This window comes from Rhineura floridana, chromosome 4, assembly GCF_030035675.1.
Source record: "Rhineura floridana isolate rRhiFlo1 chromosome 4, rRhiFlo1.hap2, whole genome shotgun sequence".
NCBI classification, from domain to species: Eukaryota; Metazoa; Chordata; class Lepidosauria; order Squamata; family Rhineuridae; genus Rhineura; species Rhineura floridana.
The window spans coordinates 209,159,741-209,175,181 of NC_084483.1; the positions used below are offsets into that span (position 1 = coordinate 209,159,741).

The following is a 15,441-nucleotide window of genomic DNA, read 5'->3' on the forward strand; positions in this document are numbered from 1 at the left end:
ATTCTGGGCCAGCCACCAAGTCTAAGGTCTTGTTGAGACCCTTAAACTGGTGGATCCTTTTGGCTGAGATCACCTAGCGGCAGGCACTTCTTACACATGGATGCTATTTTGTCTGGCTGCAAGAATGTGATCCTTCCACTGCTGCCCCCTGTCATGGGAGGAGGCAACTCAGGCAGAGGCTTTCAGCTGTGGAGAAGAAGTGACTGGTATCCCTAAAGTGGTTATTTTAACTCTGAAGGAGGGTGTTGTTTCCAATAAACAAATAAATTGCTCCTGTTCTTTTGGAATTTAATTTTGCTTTTCATTTTGCCATAGGTCTTGATTCCTCTTAGCTCTTCCTAAAAGCAAAACCCAAATGACTTGCCCTGTCCAGCCCTAACAACCCCTCCCTGTTCTTCAAGAAGGGTCCTCTTTGCCCCCACCTCCTCTCCTGCCCGTCAGGCTATGCACCCAAGATGTCGGGAGGTGCTTACAGCTTAACTGCGGTCCGGATCCCTCCAAAGGAGAAACGTGGCTTAGCGGTCTTGATGGATGAAGTAACTGGGACTTGCAGGAGACATTTGCACTTGGAAGCTCTGGGAGGGCACTTTTTGTGTGTGTCAGAGGGAGAAGCAGATTGATAGGAGAAGGGAAGGTCAATAAAAATGGCACAAAATGGCCTTATAGGGGTCAGGGAAGAGAGGAGTGCGTCCTCGACCATACGGAGCTGCCTTAGACCAAGCTGGAGCTAGTATTCTCTACTCTGACAGGCAGCAGCCTTCTGGAGTTTTAGGTGGAGAAAGGGCATTCCCGCCACCTGTTTCCTGATATTCCTGCTACTCCACCTGGGCCCATTGCATGTAAAGCAGGTGCTCTGCCCCAGAGCTGCATCTCTTCTCTTAGCACCCGGCTGCACTGACTCAGGCTCCCAACCTCTGTGATCCGGGCTCACTGACCTGGAATAACGACCTCCTCTTGGTTCTGTGTGCACAAGCGTAGAAGCAGAATGGAATCCCCGTTTCACCAGATGGATGAACGGGGAAAGGGGTGGCGGAGAAATCCTGCATGTTGGCTGATGCCTAAAGGGTGTTAGCTAAGCCACCTTACCTGATCATAAGGAAGTGGCCTTCTTGACTAAAAGGGGCTGACTAATGTTAGTCTTATTCAGCTCCTTTCTGGGAGGTAAGAGCCTCCCACCCACCCCATGCTAGTTTCCCTGGAAAACTTTGTCTCCTCATTTTTTTGGTTTCCCCTTGCAAATGCCCCACGTGCTACAACCCCCCCCCCCAGACTTCTTTCTGACAGTTTAGGGGATAATCGTTCAAGAGAGGGCATTCTCTGTGGCAGCCCCTAAGCTATGGCATCCTCAAAAGAGTTGCTTCTGGCATCTTCAGATATAGGTTTTGTCATGTGCACCTCTTTACCCTGCCCTTTGATGCTATTAGGAACGGGTGAGAAATTCAGTTTAGTTCCCATTCCAAGCCGAATCTATGAAATTCGCACTTTCCAAAACAATATGAGAACCAGAACACGGCCGTCCTTCGAAATTCACACTTGTTCAAATTTTGCCAGCCAAACAATGTTTACAAAAATGCATGTTAGGGGAAAGTGAACATAAAAATGAATATATGAGGGGAAATAATGCACAGAATGCATATATGAAGAGAAATTGCTTGCAAGAATGTGTACATTAGTAAAACTGCCTACAAAAAATTGTTAGGAATTCACACTAAAAAGCTGAAGAATTTTCATGAGAATTTTTTTTTAAAGTTGCAAATTGCTGCGGAAATGTGAGAACTGAAGACTGGAAAAATGAAAAACAGAGAGCCAATGTATATGTGATCTACCCTTTTCTTCTGATTGTAAATTGTTTTAACTGATACAAATGTTGTATTTTTATATTCTTGTAACCCGTCCGGGGACCTAATGGTGAAGGGTGGGTAAGAAATTGGATAAATACTGGTAATAATGTTTCTGCGCATTCCTCTCACCTGCCTGCTGATTTCCCCTTGCAAATGCCTCCACGCCCAAATTAGTTGCTACAAGAGGTTGGAAACAGCTTGTATTTCCCTCATAGCATGCAGTTCTGCCCTCAGATTGCAAGCCTTGGGGAAGGCCAAGTCGCTCATTCCGTTTGTGGTACCACACCCACAGAATAAAATATAAAGCCTTAAATGGCCGGGGTCTAATATATCTCAGGCTACACTTCGCCCTGCATGAACTCCCCCGTGACCCTCACCTAAAGGGCCCTTCTGCCACTTGTAGGGAAGAACAGGATGTTCCCTCCAGTCCTCGCACAACCAACTTTGCTTTGAGATTCCTCTTGGCCACCTCTCCCTCACTGGTGTGTGTTTGAATACATTGTTTGAAGACTGTAGCTATGGCTTTGTTGTATCATAGTTCACGCTGGATGTAATTTGGTTGAAATGATGCTGCAAATTTGTTGTACTCCACTTAGAGCTTATGTGAAGCACACAGGACATGTTTTTGAAATGCATAAGTACATCGTAAGGCCTTTCAGGGAAGGGGAGCTGTTTAAGATGAGACATGACAGTAGCAGATCCCGGGACCTACCCCAGTTGTTTTAGAAAAAGGGGAGGGAGTCCACTGTTAACAACCTGGAAATCATTGGATGGATGGAAGATGCTTTTAAAGGGTAACTGGGTTTTAGAGTGTTTTAAAAGTGTAAGTGAGTTTTACAGTGTTCTTAACTATTTTTAGAATGTTCTTTTTGTTGCTGTTCATAGAATCATAGAATCGTAGAGCTGGAAGGGGCCTATAAGACCATCCAGTCCAACCCCCTGCTCAGTGCAGGGATCCAAATCAAAGCATTCCCGACAGATGGCTGTCCAGCTGCCTCTTGAAGGCCTCCAGTGTCACAGAGCCCACCACTCTTGGGAATTGGTTCTGTAATTGTTAAATTGTTTTGTTATGTTTGCCACCCTAGGCTCCTTCAGGAGGAAGGGTGGGATATAAATTTAACAAATAAATGAATAAATAGCATAAGGGTGAGGCATTCAGATCCCCCCCGTCTCCCTCTCACCGCTTTTCTTCTCAGCTGAGCTTGGATTGGGGAAGAAAACTCAGCAGAAAGTAAAAGCGCTCAGGGAAGAGGCCTGCAGGAAGTTAAGCCATTCTCAGTGGAAGGTTCCTCCCCGACTCAACCCTGCCGCTTGTGTTTCTGGCCATGCCTGCCTTTGTGGTGGCTGGTGCAGCCATGCCAGTGGGGCAATGAAATCTGCTCCGGGTTTGAGGCCAAACGTTTAAGGAGCTGTCCACGGTGCTGGAGCAGATCCTACTGTCCCATCGGCATGGATCCACCACTGCCTGACCCTTGGAATTCTCAGTGGCATTCCCCACCTGCCGCTTTCCCCTTGCGGCTGGCGTCCCGGCTGAGATGCTTCTGTCACAAACTCACAGGTGTGGCACCCTGGCTGGGGGGCAAGTGGGTGAGGGGTGGGGGCAGTTGGAGGCGAGGAAGCCCTTCAGCTCATGTGAGGACAGGTACAGATAACCCTCATGAAGCTTCTAGCTCACAGAACACGCTTCTGGTTTGTATTTGTTAAGCCTTCCTGTCTGAGAAGATTATTTGTTTCCTGAAAGCTCATGTGTGTAATTTTAACATGTAACCTGGAAGCTGGTTCATGTAATTTTAAAAGATTTATGAAAGACTGCTTAGGAATGCCCTTTGTTTCCTGCTCCTTGCTTATTTCTATGGCTTGCTTTGAATAAAGCTCACCAGACTTTGTCCGGAACACCTCAGGTCTCTGTGTGTCCTTTCATGAGGAGGGCAGCGTGGGCAGAAGAAGGGGAGGCGAGAATGTGCCTACAGAGTGGCAGAGCCCTCAAGGAGGGAAGCCCTCTGGACTTGGTGCTCTCACCGTCCACCTACAACCTTCTCCTAGTGTTCAATGGTTTGCCAACTGGCCTTTCTCTTCCAACTTTGTATAACTGAAGTAGGGAGATGCCACGTGGTCCTCCTGGCATGGGTAGCTGGTGGTGATGCAAAGAGCCATTTGGATTTTACTAGACACTGCCTGAAAGCGTTGATATTTAAATTCTAAAGCCGGAGGCCTCCCCTCGTGTTGTTTTGGCCCTATCGGTGTGTGAGGCATGAGATGTCACACTCCCCAGAAGGAGCATTTCTCATGTTAAAATGTTTTTGTGGCCTGTGTCTTAAGGCAACCAGATGGGTAACAGTATGGAAACACTGTGGAGATGTCTAGCAGATTGGCCGAGTGCCTCAGCCACGTGTCCTGCTAGCCAGCATCTTTGGAGGTGGCTGGATGTGGTCCCAGGAAGCAGCGCAGGCACGTCGCAATCACAGTTTAATTTGTTCCGCCAGATGCAGGTCTGGAAAAGCAGGCTGGGACAAACACGGTAAAGACAGGAAGGCCCGAGGAGGAGCCAGGAGGGAAGGGCAAGTTGAAGGGAGGGGCCCTGTTCAGGAGGAGTGAGCCTGCTGCCTTTTCCAGCACAGAGCCTAAAAGCACGCAACCCAGCATCCTTGACGCTGCCACTTTCCCTCTGGGTGGTGTTATGGTGGGGACTGGGTGGGTGCAGGGAGCCTAATCCTCTCCCTCCCACCCAGTGAGAGCAGGTGCATGAAGAGAGCAGCTGATGTCTCCAGGTGATCACTCTGCCTTCTTTGGTGGCAAGGCCTGGCGAGGGATGATTGCCCCTGCCTCTCAGTGCTTGCACATCCTTTCCTCTGCCTTCTCTCGCTTGCGCTCTTCCCCACTCACATCAGCACATACTCAGAAGCGGCATAGTTCAGAGAATGTGGCTCCATGTGGAGGAGGGTTAGGAGACTTCCCGCCCGGAGGACATCTCCCCCCTGCCCTTTGCCAGCCTCTTCTACAGAGCAGGGCAAGGGAGGAGAGGTTGCCGTTCGCTCTTTGCTGTTTGATCGCCCCATTTCACCAGCAAGAACTGATGCTCTTCAGAGCAAAAGCAGTCGGGTTAAGCGCAGGGCTGAGGCTGTGCTGGGACCATCCAGGGGCAAGCTTTCCCACCTGCCTTGCCCCACCCCTCTGCTTGGATCTTTGCAGGAGGAGCTGCAGACTGAGATGTGTTGCTGTTTTGCCTCCTGCTCTTAGTGACGTTTTCTGGGGACTGTCCTTTTTGCGTTTAGTTGTTCTTGCTTTTTAGAAATGTTATAATTTTGTTGGTTTGAATTTTTGTAGATTGTGTTGTTTTAATTTGTATTTATGCTTTTCTGTGTGAGCCGCCTTGGGGGCCTTTTTGGCCGAAAGGCGGCCTAGAAATAAATGCTAATATAACAAAACAACTTCAAGTGAAGGGTAGGCCCACAGGCTGCAAGTCCACACTGAATGCGTCTTCAGTAAATAAGGACAAGGAGCTGCGTCCTCTGTAATCTCTGTGCCAGTCATTGCTGTGGGTGCCTTGCTGTGTGGGTCACCTCTGCGTGCTCCACCTCTCCACTGTTGGCAATCAGGCTGCACCATCCAGTGCCAGAGGCCTGCTTGCTGAGGCTCTTGTGCCAACACGGAAGCATTTTACATGTTGGAGCCGGGTGGAGAAACTTCACAAAGAGGCGAGTTCTTTCTCTAAGCCTTGGAAGGGCAAACTGAAAAGGGTTAACAGCCCAGTGCCGTGGGTGGCATTGCCAATGACTGACATGAAGCACGTGGGGTCAGGTGTCAAGACTGTTGTGGTACCGCAATGATGAAGGTTGCCGAATTGACTGAGGATTGCCAACTTTTTTTTGTGGCACTGCTCCATAACAGCAACTGGAGAAAATTTAGCAGATGAAGCTTCTCTCTTGCTCCTTTCCTTGTTTTGCCACCCACCTGTTGAAGGCACAGGCAAAACCCTGCCAGAAAGAAATTGGCAATCCAGATGGTTGTGCCAGAGCAGCAAACTGGCATGATGGTGTGCGTGAAGAGGGAGGCTGAGCCAATGTGGCACAACCATTTCTGCTTCAACAAAAACCAAAACCTCATTTATGTGCCTGTCTGCAACAGTTAAACGATGCACCCAGCATTGCCCGTCAACCTGCCATTCAAAGCAGCCTTTTGCGGTGACCTCTCCAGGCTGGCCTTAATCATGAATGATCAGAAGCATTTTCTAGGGCATGTTCGTCTGCCACAGAAGGTAGCTACCCTCATGGATTTGTGTGGGCAGGGAGCAAGCAGCACATTTTCAGCCCTCTGTGCTTCATAGAGGCAGCAGCGTTCCTCTGGCTTCTGCAGCTGATAGATGCCTAGTCCTTTTTCCTGGCTGTCTTGGGATGAGTAGATCTATTGCTCTCAAATGGCAGGCGAGGAAAAGAAGGTGCAGACCCGATGCTTCCAAAGGCCCACACAACAGGCAGGGAGCCCCCCCCCCAGTGGCGAAGGCGGGAGACCGTCTTTTTATATGATGCATGGTGGAACATCATTTGTCCATCTAGCTCAGTGTGGTCTGCACTGACTGGCAGCAGCTTTCCAGAGTTTCCAGCAGGGAGTCTCTCCCAGCCCTAGCTGGTGATGCCATTGGGGACCATGCAGTGCAGACGCTCCACCACTGAGCTGTGATGGCCCTTCCCCAAAGGAAGTGTGGAGGAAATGGATGGGTTGAAAGACTCCTTACTCCCCCTGGAACTCTGGGTTATCCAAGGCCAGAGCGTGGAAAAGTTACTTTTTTGAACTTCAGCTCCCATCAGCCCAATCCAGTGCCCATGCTGGCTGGGGCTGATGGGAATTGTAGTTAAAAAAAGAGTAACGTTTCCAAGCTCTGTCCAAGGCCATTGATGGGGTGTAGATTCAGAGCAGACAAAGGCACTTCTTCCTACCAGATGTCATTCACTGCTGGTGGAATTTGCTGCCACAAGATGTGGTGGCGGCCACCGGCTTAGAGGCTTTAAAAAGACAGATTAGACCAGCGGCACCCAACAGTTTTCTCATACTTGCCAAAATTGTGGGAAATGTGTTAACATTTTCAGCACGTGACCAAACAAGAAAAATTAACAGTGTTTTTGAGGGTAGAAAAATACACAATGTTTTGAATTATTTATTGATAGAAATTGTGAGAAATGTGAAATCCGACATATCTTTTTCATTATTAGTGCAGGGAAATCAGTCATAAAATCAGATAAAATCACATTTCAGCTCCACATCCAAATTTTCATCCGATATCTGCAGCCTGTATTTCGATTCCACCATTTTTACCACATAAAAAGTTGATTCTTAGAGTCACGTTGAACCAAAAATTGAAAACAGTTTTGGAATAGCTGTATTTAGAACTGCGAACTCATTTTGACTTAAAATATGGGTCCACATTATTAACAATTGAACCATCTTTCAGATGTTGAGTGCTTTGAAGTAAAATCACATCCATCTCGAAGAGGTGCCTCTCCAAAGACTCACAGCTCTTGAGATAGTTGAGAATTGTAGATGTCAAAGTGAAATGGGTCTTGCATGAATTCAAAAACAAATCTCTACTTTTCAAAATTGGAAAAGCATATAGGACCCAAGGATGAATCTGTGATTGTTTAGGGACACTTTTTAAAACTGGTACATGTGTAAAATAATTTTATTAACATTTTTATTTTAAAAAATAGATGATTGAAACAAAGCACCCGTTCACCACAGGGCAATAGCTATTTCACGACCTTGTTGGACACCAAGAGATTAGAAGAGTGGGTGAGATGTGTCCCTGGCTGTCCATCGTGAAGGCTCCATGCAGTCCACAGGCTCGGAACAGGAGACTACTGAATAGTGTTCAGCAGCAGTGGGGCAGTTGACTTTGTTCCCTGCTCTTGCGTGCAAGTCCTGCTTGCGGGCTTCCCACGGGCATCAGGTTGGCCACTGTGAGAACAGGATGCTGGACTAGATGGGCCGCTGGCTTGATCCAGCTGTAGGGCGCTCCTTATGTTCTTAATGTTTGGAGGGTGCTAGGGTTGCCAGGTTCCTGGCTTGAGACTGATCCTGTATCTTTAGGAGAAGAGAAAGTCAGCCAAGTGCAGGTGTTCTTGCAACACCGTAATGGGAAAAATGACAAGGTGGAATTCCCCCTTCCCCTGCACCACTTTTAAAGATACAGAAGACCTCTTGGTTGCCAGGCCCAACCTCCAAGACTGCCATTTTTGCCTTCCCCTCTGAAGTTGGGATGGGGTGCCTGTGGTCCTCTGGAAGTTGTTGGTCTCCAACTCCCATCTGCCTGTGTGGGCAATGTCCAGGGTCGGATGATGGGAGTTGTAGGCCAGCAACAGCTGCAGGGCCACAGATCCCCCGGGCCTGCTCTAGAGAGCTCCTTGTTGTGAGATAGCTTGCGCAAGACTTCCAGTGCTGCTTTAACCATCAGTGGCTGGCACTCCTTCCCATGGCCACAGCTTTGACACTTCTGGTTGTGATCAGCTAATTCACATATGGGGGGGCACGGGGGGGGGGGAGACTGCAAAACAGCCCTGAATTCTTTTGTGTTTCATGACTGCCCTCTGGTGGTTCAGAGTGGCAGTTCCACCACACTGTGTGCTCTCAGTTATAGGCGAAAACAGACGCTGATTCGACACAAGTGACGAGACCCTGGATGGGGGGAAAGCACTTCTCAGTGCGGTGACAGGTACCGCATGGGTCCTTAACCGACCGGCCAGCCCCTATGGGTGCAGCATTGATGCTGCAGCGTGGCTGTGCTTCAGCAACAGACTGGCAAGGTAGGAACCCTGCACACAGCATGGGGATGGCACTTGGATTTAGGGTGTGTCACGTGGCTCATTTTATGATGTGGTTGGCCAAGACCATAAGAACCTAAGAAGAGCCTGCTGAATCAGACCAAAGGGAGCCCATCCGGCATCCTGGTCTCACAGTGGCCAACCAGAGGCCCCAACGGGAAGCCCATAGCGCAGGAACTGAGCGCAAGAGCACGCTCCCCTCCTGCGGTTTCCAGGGTGCAGGCAGAGCATAGCCATTGGTCTTTATTTTGTGTTCTGTACCCCACCCTAAAAGAGCCAGTGTGGTGTAGTGGTTAGAGTGTTGGACTAGGACCTGGGAGACCAGGGTTCGACTCCCCACACAGCCATGATGCTCACTGGGTGACCTTGGGCCGCTCACTGCCTCTCAGCCTCAGAGGAAGGCAATGGTGAACCCCCTCTGAATACCGCTTACCATGAAAACCCTGTTCATAGGGTCACCATAAGTCGGGATCGACTTGAAGGCAGTCCAAAAAAACCCACCCCACCCTAGTATCTGTACAGATGAAGGTTGGGTTACATACATGTTACCCTGTTCAATGAGGGTCCACCAACCCACCAGCTCACATTGTCTTAAGGAGCTTTCATAGGTTGCCATAAATTAGGAAGGTTCACAGGTAGCACCATAAGATGATGGATGCACCCTGACCTTTCCTTCTGCAGCTGCCAGCTGAGTCCCCAGTGGGGCTCTCTTTGCCTGAAGGGAAACAGAGGGAGGCAGGAGGGCTTTGCCTTATATCTTCGGCTTGTATAAGGCTATGAGTCTCTGTTTGGTGTAAGAGGTCCTGCCCTGTTTTAAGTCCACTGAAAAGCCTCTGTTCCTTTGGGGGAGGGCCGTAGCTCAGTGAAAGAGCACCAGCTTTGCAGGGAGCAGCTCCCAGGGCCATTCCCCAACGGCATCCCCAGGCAGGACTGGGAAGGACCCCCCACTTGAAACCCTGAAGAGCCACCACCGGCCAATATAGACCAGCGATAGCCAATGTGGTACCCATCAGCCCCAACCGGCAGGGATGATGGGATGTACAGTCCACAACATCTGGAGGGCACCACATTGGCTACCCCTGACATAGACGATACGGAGCTAGATGGACCAAGAGTCGGAGTCTGAATGTGGCACCTTCCTATGTTCTCAGGGAAGGATGAGACACAACTCTGACTGGCAGCCTGAAGGGTAGCTGCCAGTCAGAGCTGGTGATGGTGGACAAGATTAACAAATGGGATAAGTTATGCTCTGGAACCTCTTTATTGCTGCAGCTCCACAGGAAGTCAGCCGGAAATGTCCTGTTTCTGCACAAATAGCGTTGTCTTCTTTTCTCCGCAGAGGCTGACACTGAATCTTTTGGTCCCCGTGGATATAATTTTGCTTTCAAAAGTTCCCCTTCTCTGAGCCAGGAGTATTCATGCATAAAGCAAGTTCTGAAAAGTAATTTTCGGGGCTGGGGGGGACAGATCAAAAAGATACCTGAAAACAGCCATGGCTGTAAGTTTTGAATCCATAAAACAAGAAATATGAATTATGTCACTTGGAGCCGATGAATTCCCTATTTGCAAAATATGGTCAGAGTTGGGAAGAGAAAACAACTTTGGGTCAGTAGCAGATGAGCTAAGCAAAAGAAAAGGTGGGCTTGCTCTGTACAAGGCCTTATTTTTCTCTTCTTGGTAAAGGTGAGCTGTTCTTTAAAAATTTGGCTTGTCTGTTTTGTTTATTGGATTGAGTTTGCATTTTGCTTCTTTTTTTGGTCAAATATGAATGAGGGAGAAATTCAATTCAGTTCACATTTGAATGTGGGAGCCTGCCTAATTCACACTTCCAAAAAGAATTTGCGCACTGAAGTCCAGACACCCTTTGAAATTCACACTTCAAATTTTGCAGTGCAGTTCTTCAAACTCCCCATCAAAAATGTGTACAAAGATGTGTATATATTAATAGAAAGTTATTAAAAATAACAGATAAGAGTGCATTATACTTGGAGAGATCACTTGCAAGAATATGTATATTATGCAAAATTGCATACAAAAACCTGTATATTAGGACAAGCATCCTAAAATGCTGACAAATTTTTGTGAGCACTGTGAGGATCCCACCTCAGACCTCCTCCTGTCAGGTCCCTCCAGTCAGGATCCTCGTTTTTATTTGTTCTCTCATCAGCTCTAGCACAGATCTTGTAAGATCCCACTGCTAGGCAGCACCACCAGCCACTCCGTTTCACAATATTGCCTTAGGACTTTGCCTTAGTCCCCTTCCGGCGTATTGTTACTTTGTGTCTGGGTGCAGTTGCAGGCCACAACCCCCCTGTATCTTTGTGCCTATAAAGCATACAGCCCTGGGTTGCCCTGGATACTTGATGATACACTATCTCTTCACCGCTGCCACCATTTGATACTGTTTCTGCACCTTGGTAAATACCCTGTCCACCCTTCTGGTCTGTGAAAGCCCCAGCCAAGGATCAGGCTTTTGGTAAACCAAGAAAAATTTTATTTATAAACACCAGGAAATAACAAGATTACTTTAGGAATGTTCAACAAGCGTATGGTTTCATTTAGTGTCACTCTTTATGTTTCCAGTCTTATATATTCTCCCTAAATATCAGCCAAATATAATCCAACCCACAACCAACTCCAATCCACACTCCACAACCCACCGACCCCCTCTCAACTGTCATCCTCTCATTTATACCTTCAGCCACTCCAACGCTCAGCCAATCATCATATAGCATTCTCTAGCATTCTAGCCCGTGTACTCCCCCCTCTTACTCAGTCACTTACCATATATCGCTTAATAAACCCGCACTTACCATATTTACAGATATTAAAATACAGGGACATCACAAGCACTTTAAAAAAATAATCACAAACTGATATGGAAATGCGGGGAACTGAATTTAAGATTGGGAAACAAGTTGGCAAACTGATAGTGGCACATTTGTCTATCCCTAGCTTGAGTACTTTAGCCTGATTATATGTTTCGAATATATTTACCTATTATGTGGTGCTCTGACTCCTGACCTTTTGAGATTAACTGAACTTCAACTGGTATCCCTCTTAAAGAACAATGGAGCCTCATAACCTCCAGGTGCCCGAAGGACGTGGTTTTCTGGGGTTCCCAATATCCCCTCTGTATTGACATCTCTGGGTGTTCAGTCACCAGCCATGTAACCCATTTTCCCTTTGTGTGCTTCTTCCCCCATTTAGCCCGCCTCTGAGTGCCAAAACAAGGTGGTATCTTCATCGGGTGTCTCCAGAGAACCTGCGGACATATCAGACTTTTCCCTCCGGGAAAAGGGTGACCTCGCAAGAGAGAGAAGTGCGAGACAGCTTTTTCGAGTACAGAGCCTAAGCCAAGATAACCGCCGCACCCTGATCAGCCTTTGGGAGGAGAGTCAGAGGTGGGGAGTGGGAGATCATAAAGCTGGTTTTCTGTTACTGTCCTGCCTTAACGTGTTGTCCAGGAATACCTGGCCGAAGCCACATTCCGTAGAAGTTGAGCTACTGGGGGTAGTCCAGTGATTAACACTCACCCCATCTCCCAGGCATCATTTTTTCCAGCTGTCTACTGAATGTTTTTTCACTGCAAACGGTACGTCATGTAGCACATAGTTAAACTGGAATTCGCTTGCGGGAGATGTGGTGATGGCCACCAGTTTGGATGGCTTAAAGGGGAATTCTGCAAATTCATGGAGGATAAGGCTATCCATGGTGACTAGTCGTGATGGCTACATACAGCATTCACTGCTGGGAAACGACAGTGGGAGTGTGCTCTTGTGCACGTGTCCCCCTTGTGGGCTTCCCATTGAGGCACCTGATTGCCCACTATGGGAAAGACAGTGCCAGCTAGATGGGCCCCCTTTGTCTGATCCAGTGGCCAGGCCCTTCTACCGGTCTTATGCTTCAAACAGTAAAGGCTCATCTTGCCTCCACTTTCCGGAGTGGCCACTATGAAGCCCGGACAAGTCCTTCATTGGGTTTCTGATGATTGATTTAAGTTGTTTGTTTCTAAACTTCTTGCTCCTTGCTGAGCTAATCTTGTGAATGCTGCTGGTGCTTCCAGGTTAAGTAGATCACAAGTCGTAACTGTAGTGGTTCTGTCTGTCTTTGCTGGAAAAGCTTGTCTTAAGTTAGCTGGAAATAGCAAGCACGATTGTGTAGAATTGAGATATAGATCACTAGTTGAAGGCAGTACATTTGATGGCAGAGAGGCATGCTTAACGAGCTTGCTGCCCCCACCAAATCCCCCAGACTTTTTGTTTTAATTGAAGTCTACTTTTAACAAAATCAGTGCAGAATTATTATTTTTAAGGGTAAAAGGAAGGACAACATCAACCAGCAGATCAGTCCCTGCTGCATGGCAGACCTCTGGTTCTTCGGCTTCCCACACTTTAATGGCAGCCCAGGGGAAGATGTCATGAGGTAACACAACTCCTCTCTCATCTCAGGGAGGGCAGGCAGCCAGAGGGCTACAGGCTGTTGTGGACATGCTTAATGGGAAGAAGAAGAGAAGCCACACACCCCTAGTAAGCCCACTCCACACACCCACTGAAATGACAGCGAAATCTGAAAGTGGCCCCATAATGATGCAGAAGAGCAGAAGCCTCTTCTGTGGGGGGGCGAGGAACCTCCGAGAAATTGGAGGGCAGGATTTGGCACAGCCCAGCTCCCGGGAGTTTGGAAGCAGAGAGTTAACATAGTTCTGCACAACATAGGAAACGGACCTTTAGTGTGGCGGCACCTGCCCTGTGGAATTCCCTCCCCTTCAATGTTAGACAGGCACCATCTCTCTTATCTTGTTGGTGCCTATTGAAGACATCAGAACATAAGAAGAGCCTGCTGGATCAGGCCAGTGGCCCATCTAGTCCAGCATCCTGTTCTCACAGTGGCCAACCAGGTGCCTGGGGGAAGCCCGCAAGCAGGACCCGAGTGCAAGAACACTCTCCCCTCCTGAGGCTTCCGGCAACTGGTTTTCAGAAGCATGCTGCCTCTGACTAGGGTGGCAGAGCACAGCCATCATGGCTAGTAGCCATTGATAGCCCTGTCCTCCATGAATTTGTCTAATCTTCTTTTAAAGCCATCCAAGCTGGTGGCCATTACTGCATCTTGTGGGAGCAAATTCCATAGTTTAACTATGCGCTGAGTAAAGAAGTACTTCCTTTTGTCTGTCTTCCTTTTGAATCTTCCAACATTCAGCTTCTTTGAATGTCCACGACTTCTAGTATTATGAGAGAGGGAGAAGAACTTTTCTCTATCCACTTTCTCAATGCCATGCATAATTTTATACACTTCTATCATGTCTCCTCTGACCCGCCTTTTCTCTAAACTAAAAAGCCCCAAATGCTGCAACCTTTCCTCGTAAGGGAGTCGCTCCATCCCCTTGATCATTCTGGTTGCCCTCTTCTGAACCTTTTCCAACTCTAGAATATCCTTTCTGAGATGAGGCGACCAGAACTGTACACAGTATTCCAAATGCGGCCGCACCATAGATTTATACAACGGCATTATGATATCGGCTGTTTTATTTTCAATACCTTTCCTAATTATCGCTAGCATGGAATTTGCCTTTTTCACAGCTGCCGCACACTGGGTCGACATTTTCATCGTGCTGTCCACTACAACCCCAAGGTCTCTCTCCCGGTCGGTCACCGCCAGTTCAGACCCCATGAGCGTATATGTGAAATTCAGATTTTTTGCTCCAATATGCATAATTTTACACTTGTTTATATTGAATTGCATTTGCCATTTTTCCGCCCATTCACTCACTTTGCAGAGGTCTTTTTGGAGCTCTTCGCAATCCCTTTTTGTTTTAACAACCCTGAACAATTTAGTGTCGTCAGCAAACTTGGCCACTTCACTGCTCACTCCTAATTCTAGGTCATTAATGAACAAGTTGAAAAGTACAGGTCCCAATACCGATCCTTGAGGGACTCCACTTTCTACAGCCCTCCATTGGGAGAACTGTCCGTTTATTCCTACTCTCTGCTTTCTGCTTCTTAACCAATTCCTTATCCACAAGAGGACCTCTCCTCTTATTCCATGACTGCTAAGCTTCCTCAGAAGCCTTTGGTGAGGTACCTTGTCAAACGCTTTTTGAAAGTCTAAGTACACTATGTCCACTGGATCACCTCTATCTATATGCTCTTTCAACAAGCCTTTTAAGTTGAGACCTATCCCAGTCTGCGTCTGTGTTGGAATTGCTTTTTAAGATGTTCTTAAACCTTCTTTTTAAAAATGTTTTAATCTTAGAACATGTTTTGATAGCTTTATAAAGTAATGTTTTTGAAGATGTTTTGTTTTAATGTGTTTTAAAGTTTGCTTTTATTTATTTATTTATTTATTTATTTAATTAAGCTTATATACCGCCCGACTAGCAACAGCTCTCTGGGCGGTGAACATTAAAAATACAATAAAAATAACACAATACAGTATATCACAATACAAAACGGTACACAAAACTGTACAGTCTAAAATCAAAATATAATAATTTAGAATTAACAGGAATTAAAATGCCTCAGAGAAGAGAAAGGTTTTAACCTGGCGCCGAAAAGATGATAGTGTCGGCGCCAGGCGCACCTCCTCGGGGAGACCATTCCATAGTTCGGGGGCCACCACTGAGAAGGCCCTAGATCTTGTCACCACTCTCCGGGCTTCCCTATGAGTCGGAACCCGGAGGAGGGCCTTTTATGATGTTTTAATGTTTTTAGCGCTTTTGTTTGCCGCCCTGGGCTCCTGCTAAGAGGAAGGGTGGGATATAAACCTAATAATAATAATAACAACAAGAA

General features: G+C 47.4%; 1 protein-coding gene across 1 annotated transcript in view; it reads left to right on the plus strand.

The window, feature by feature from the left end:
- CIMIP2C (ciliary microtubule inner protein 2C) overlaps positions 1 to 3,726 on the plus strand; it is an 18,297-nt gene extending 14,571 nt beyond the window's left edge. Inside the window, 1 exon segment of the mRNA XM_061626517.1 lies at positions 316 to 3,726. Within this exon segment, the coding sequence (XP_061482501.1) occupies positions 316 to 322 (7 nt within the window). The 3' untranslated portion in view covers positions 323 to 3,726.
- The last annotated feature ends 11,715 nt before the right edge of the window (positions 3,727 to 15,441 follow it).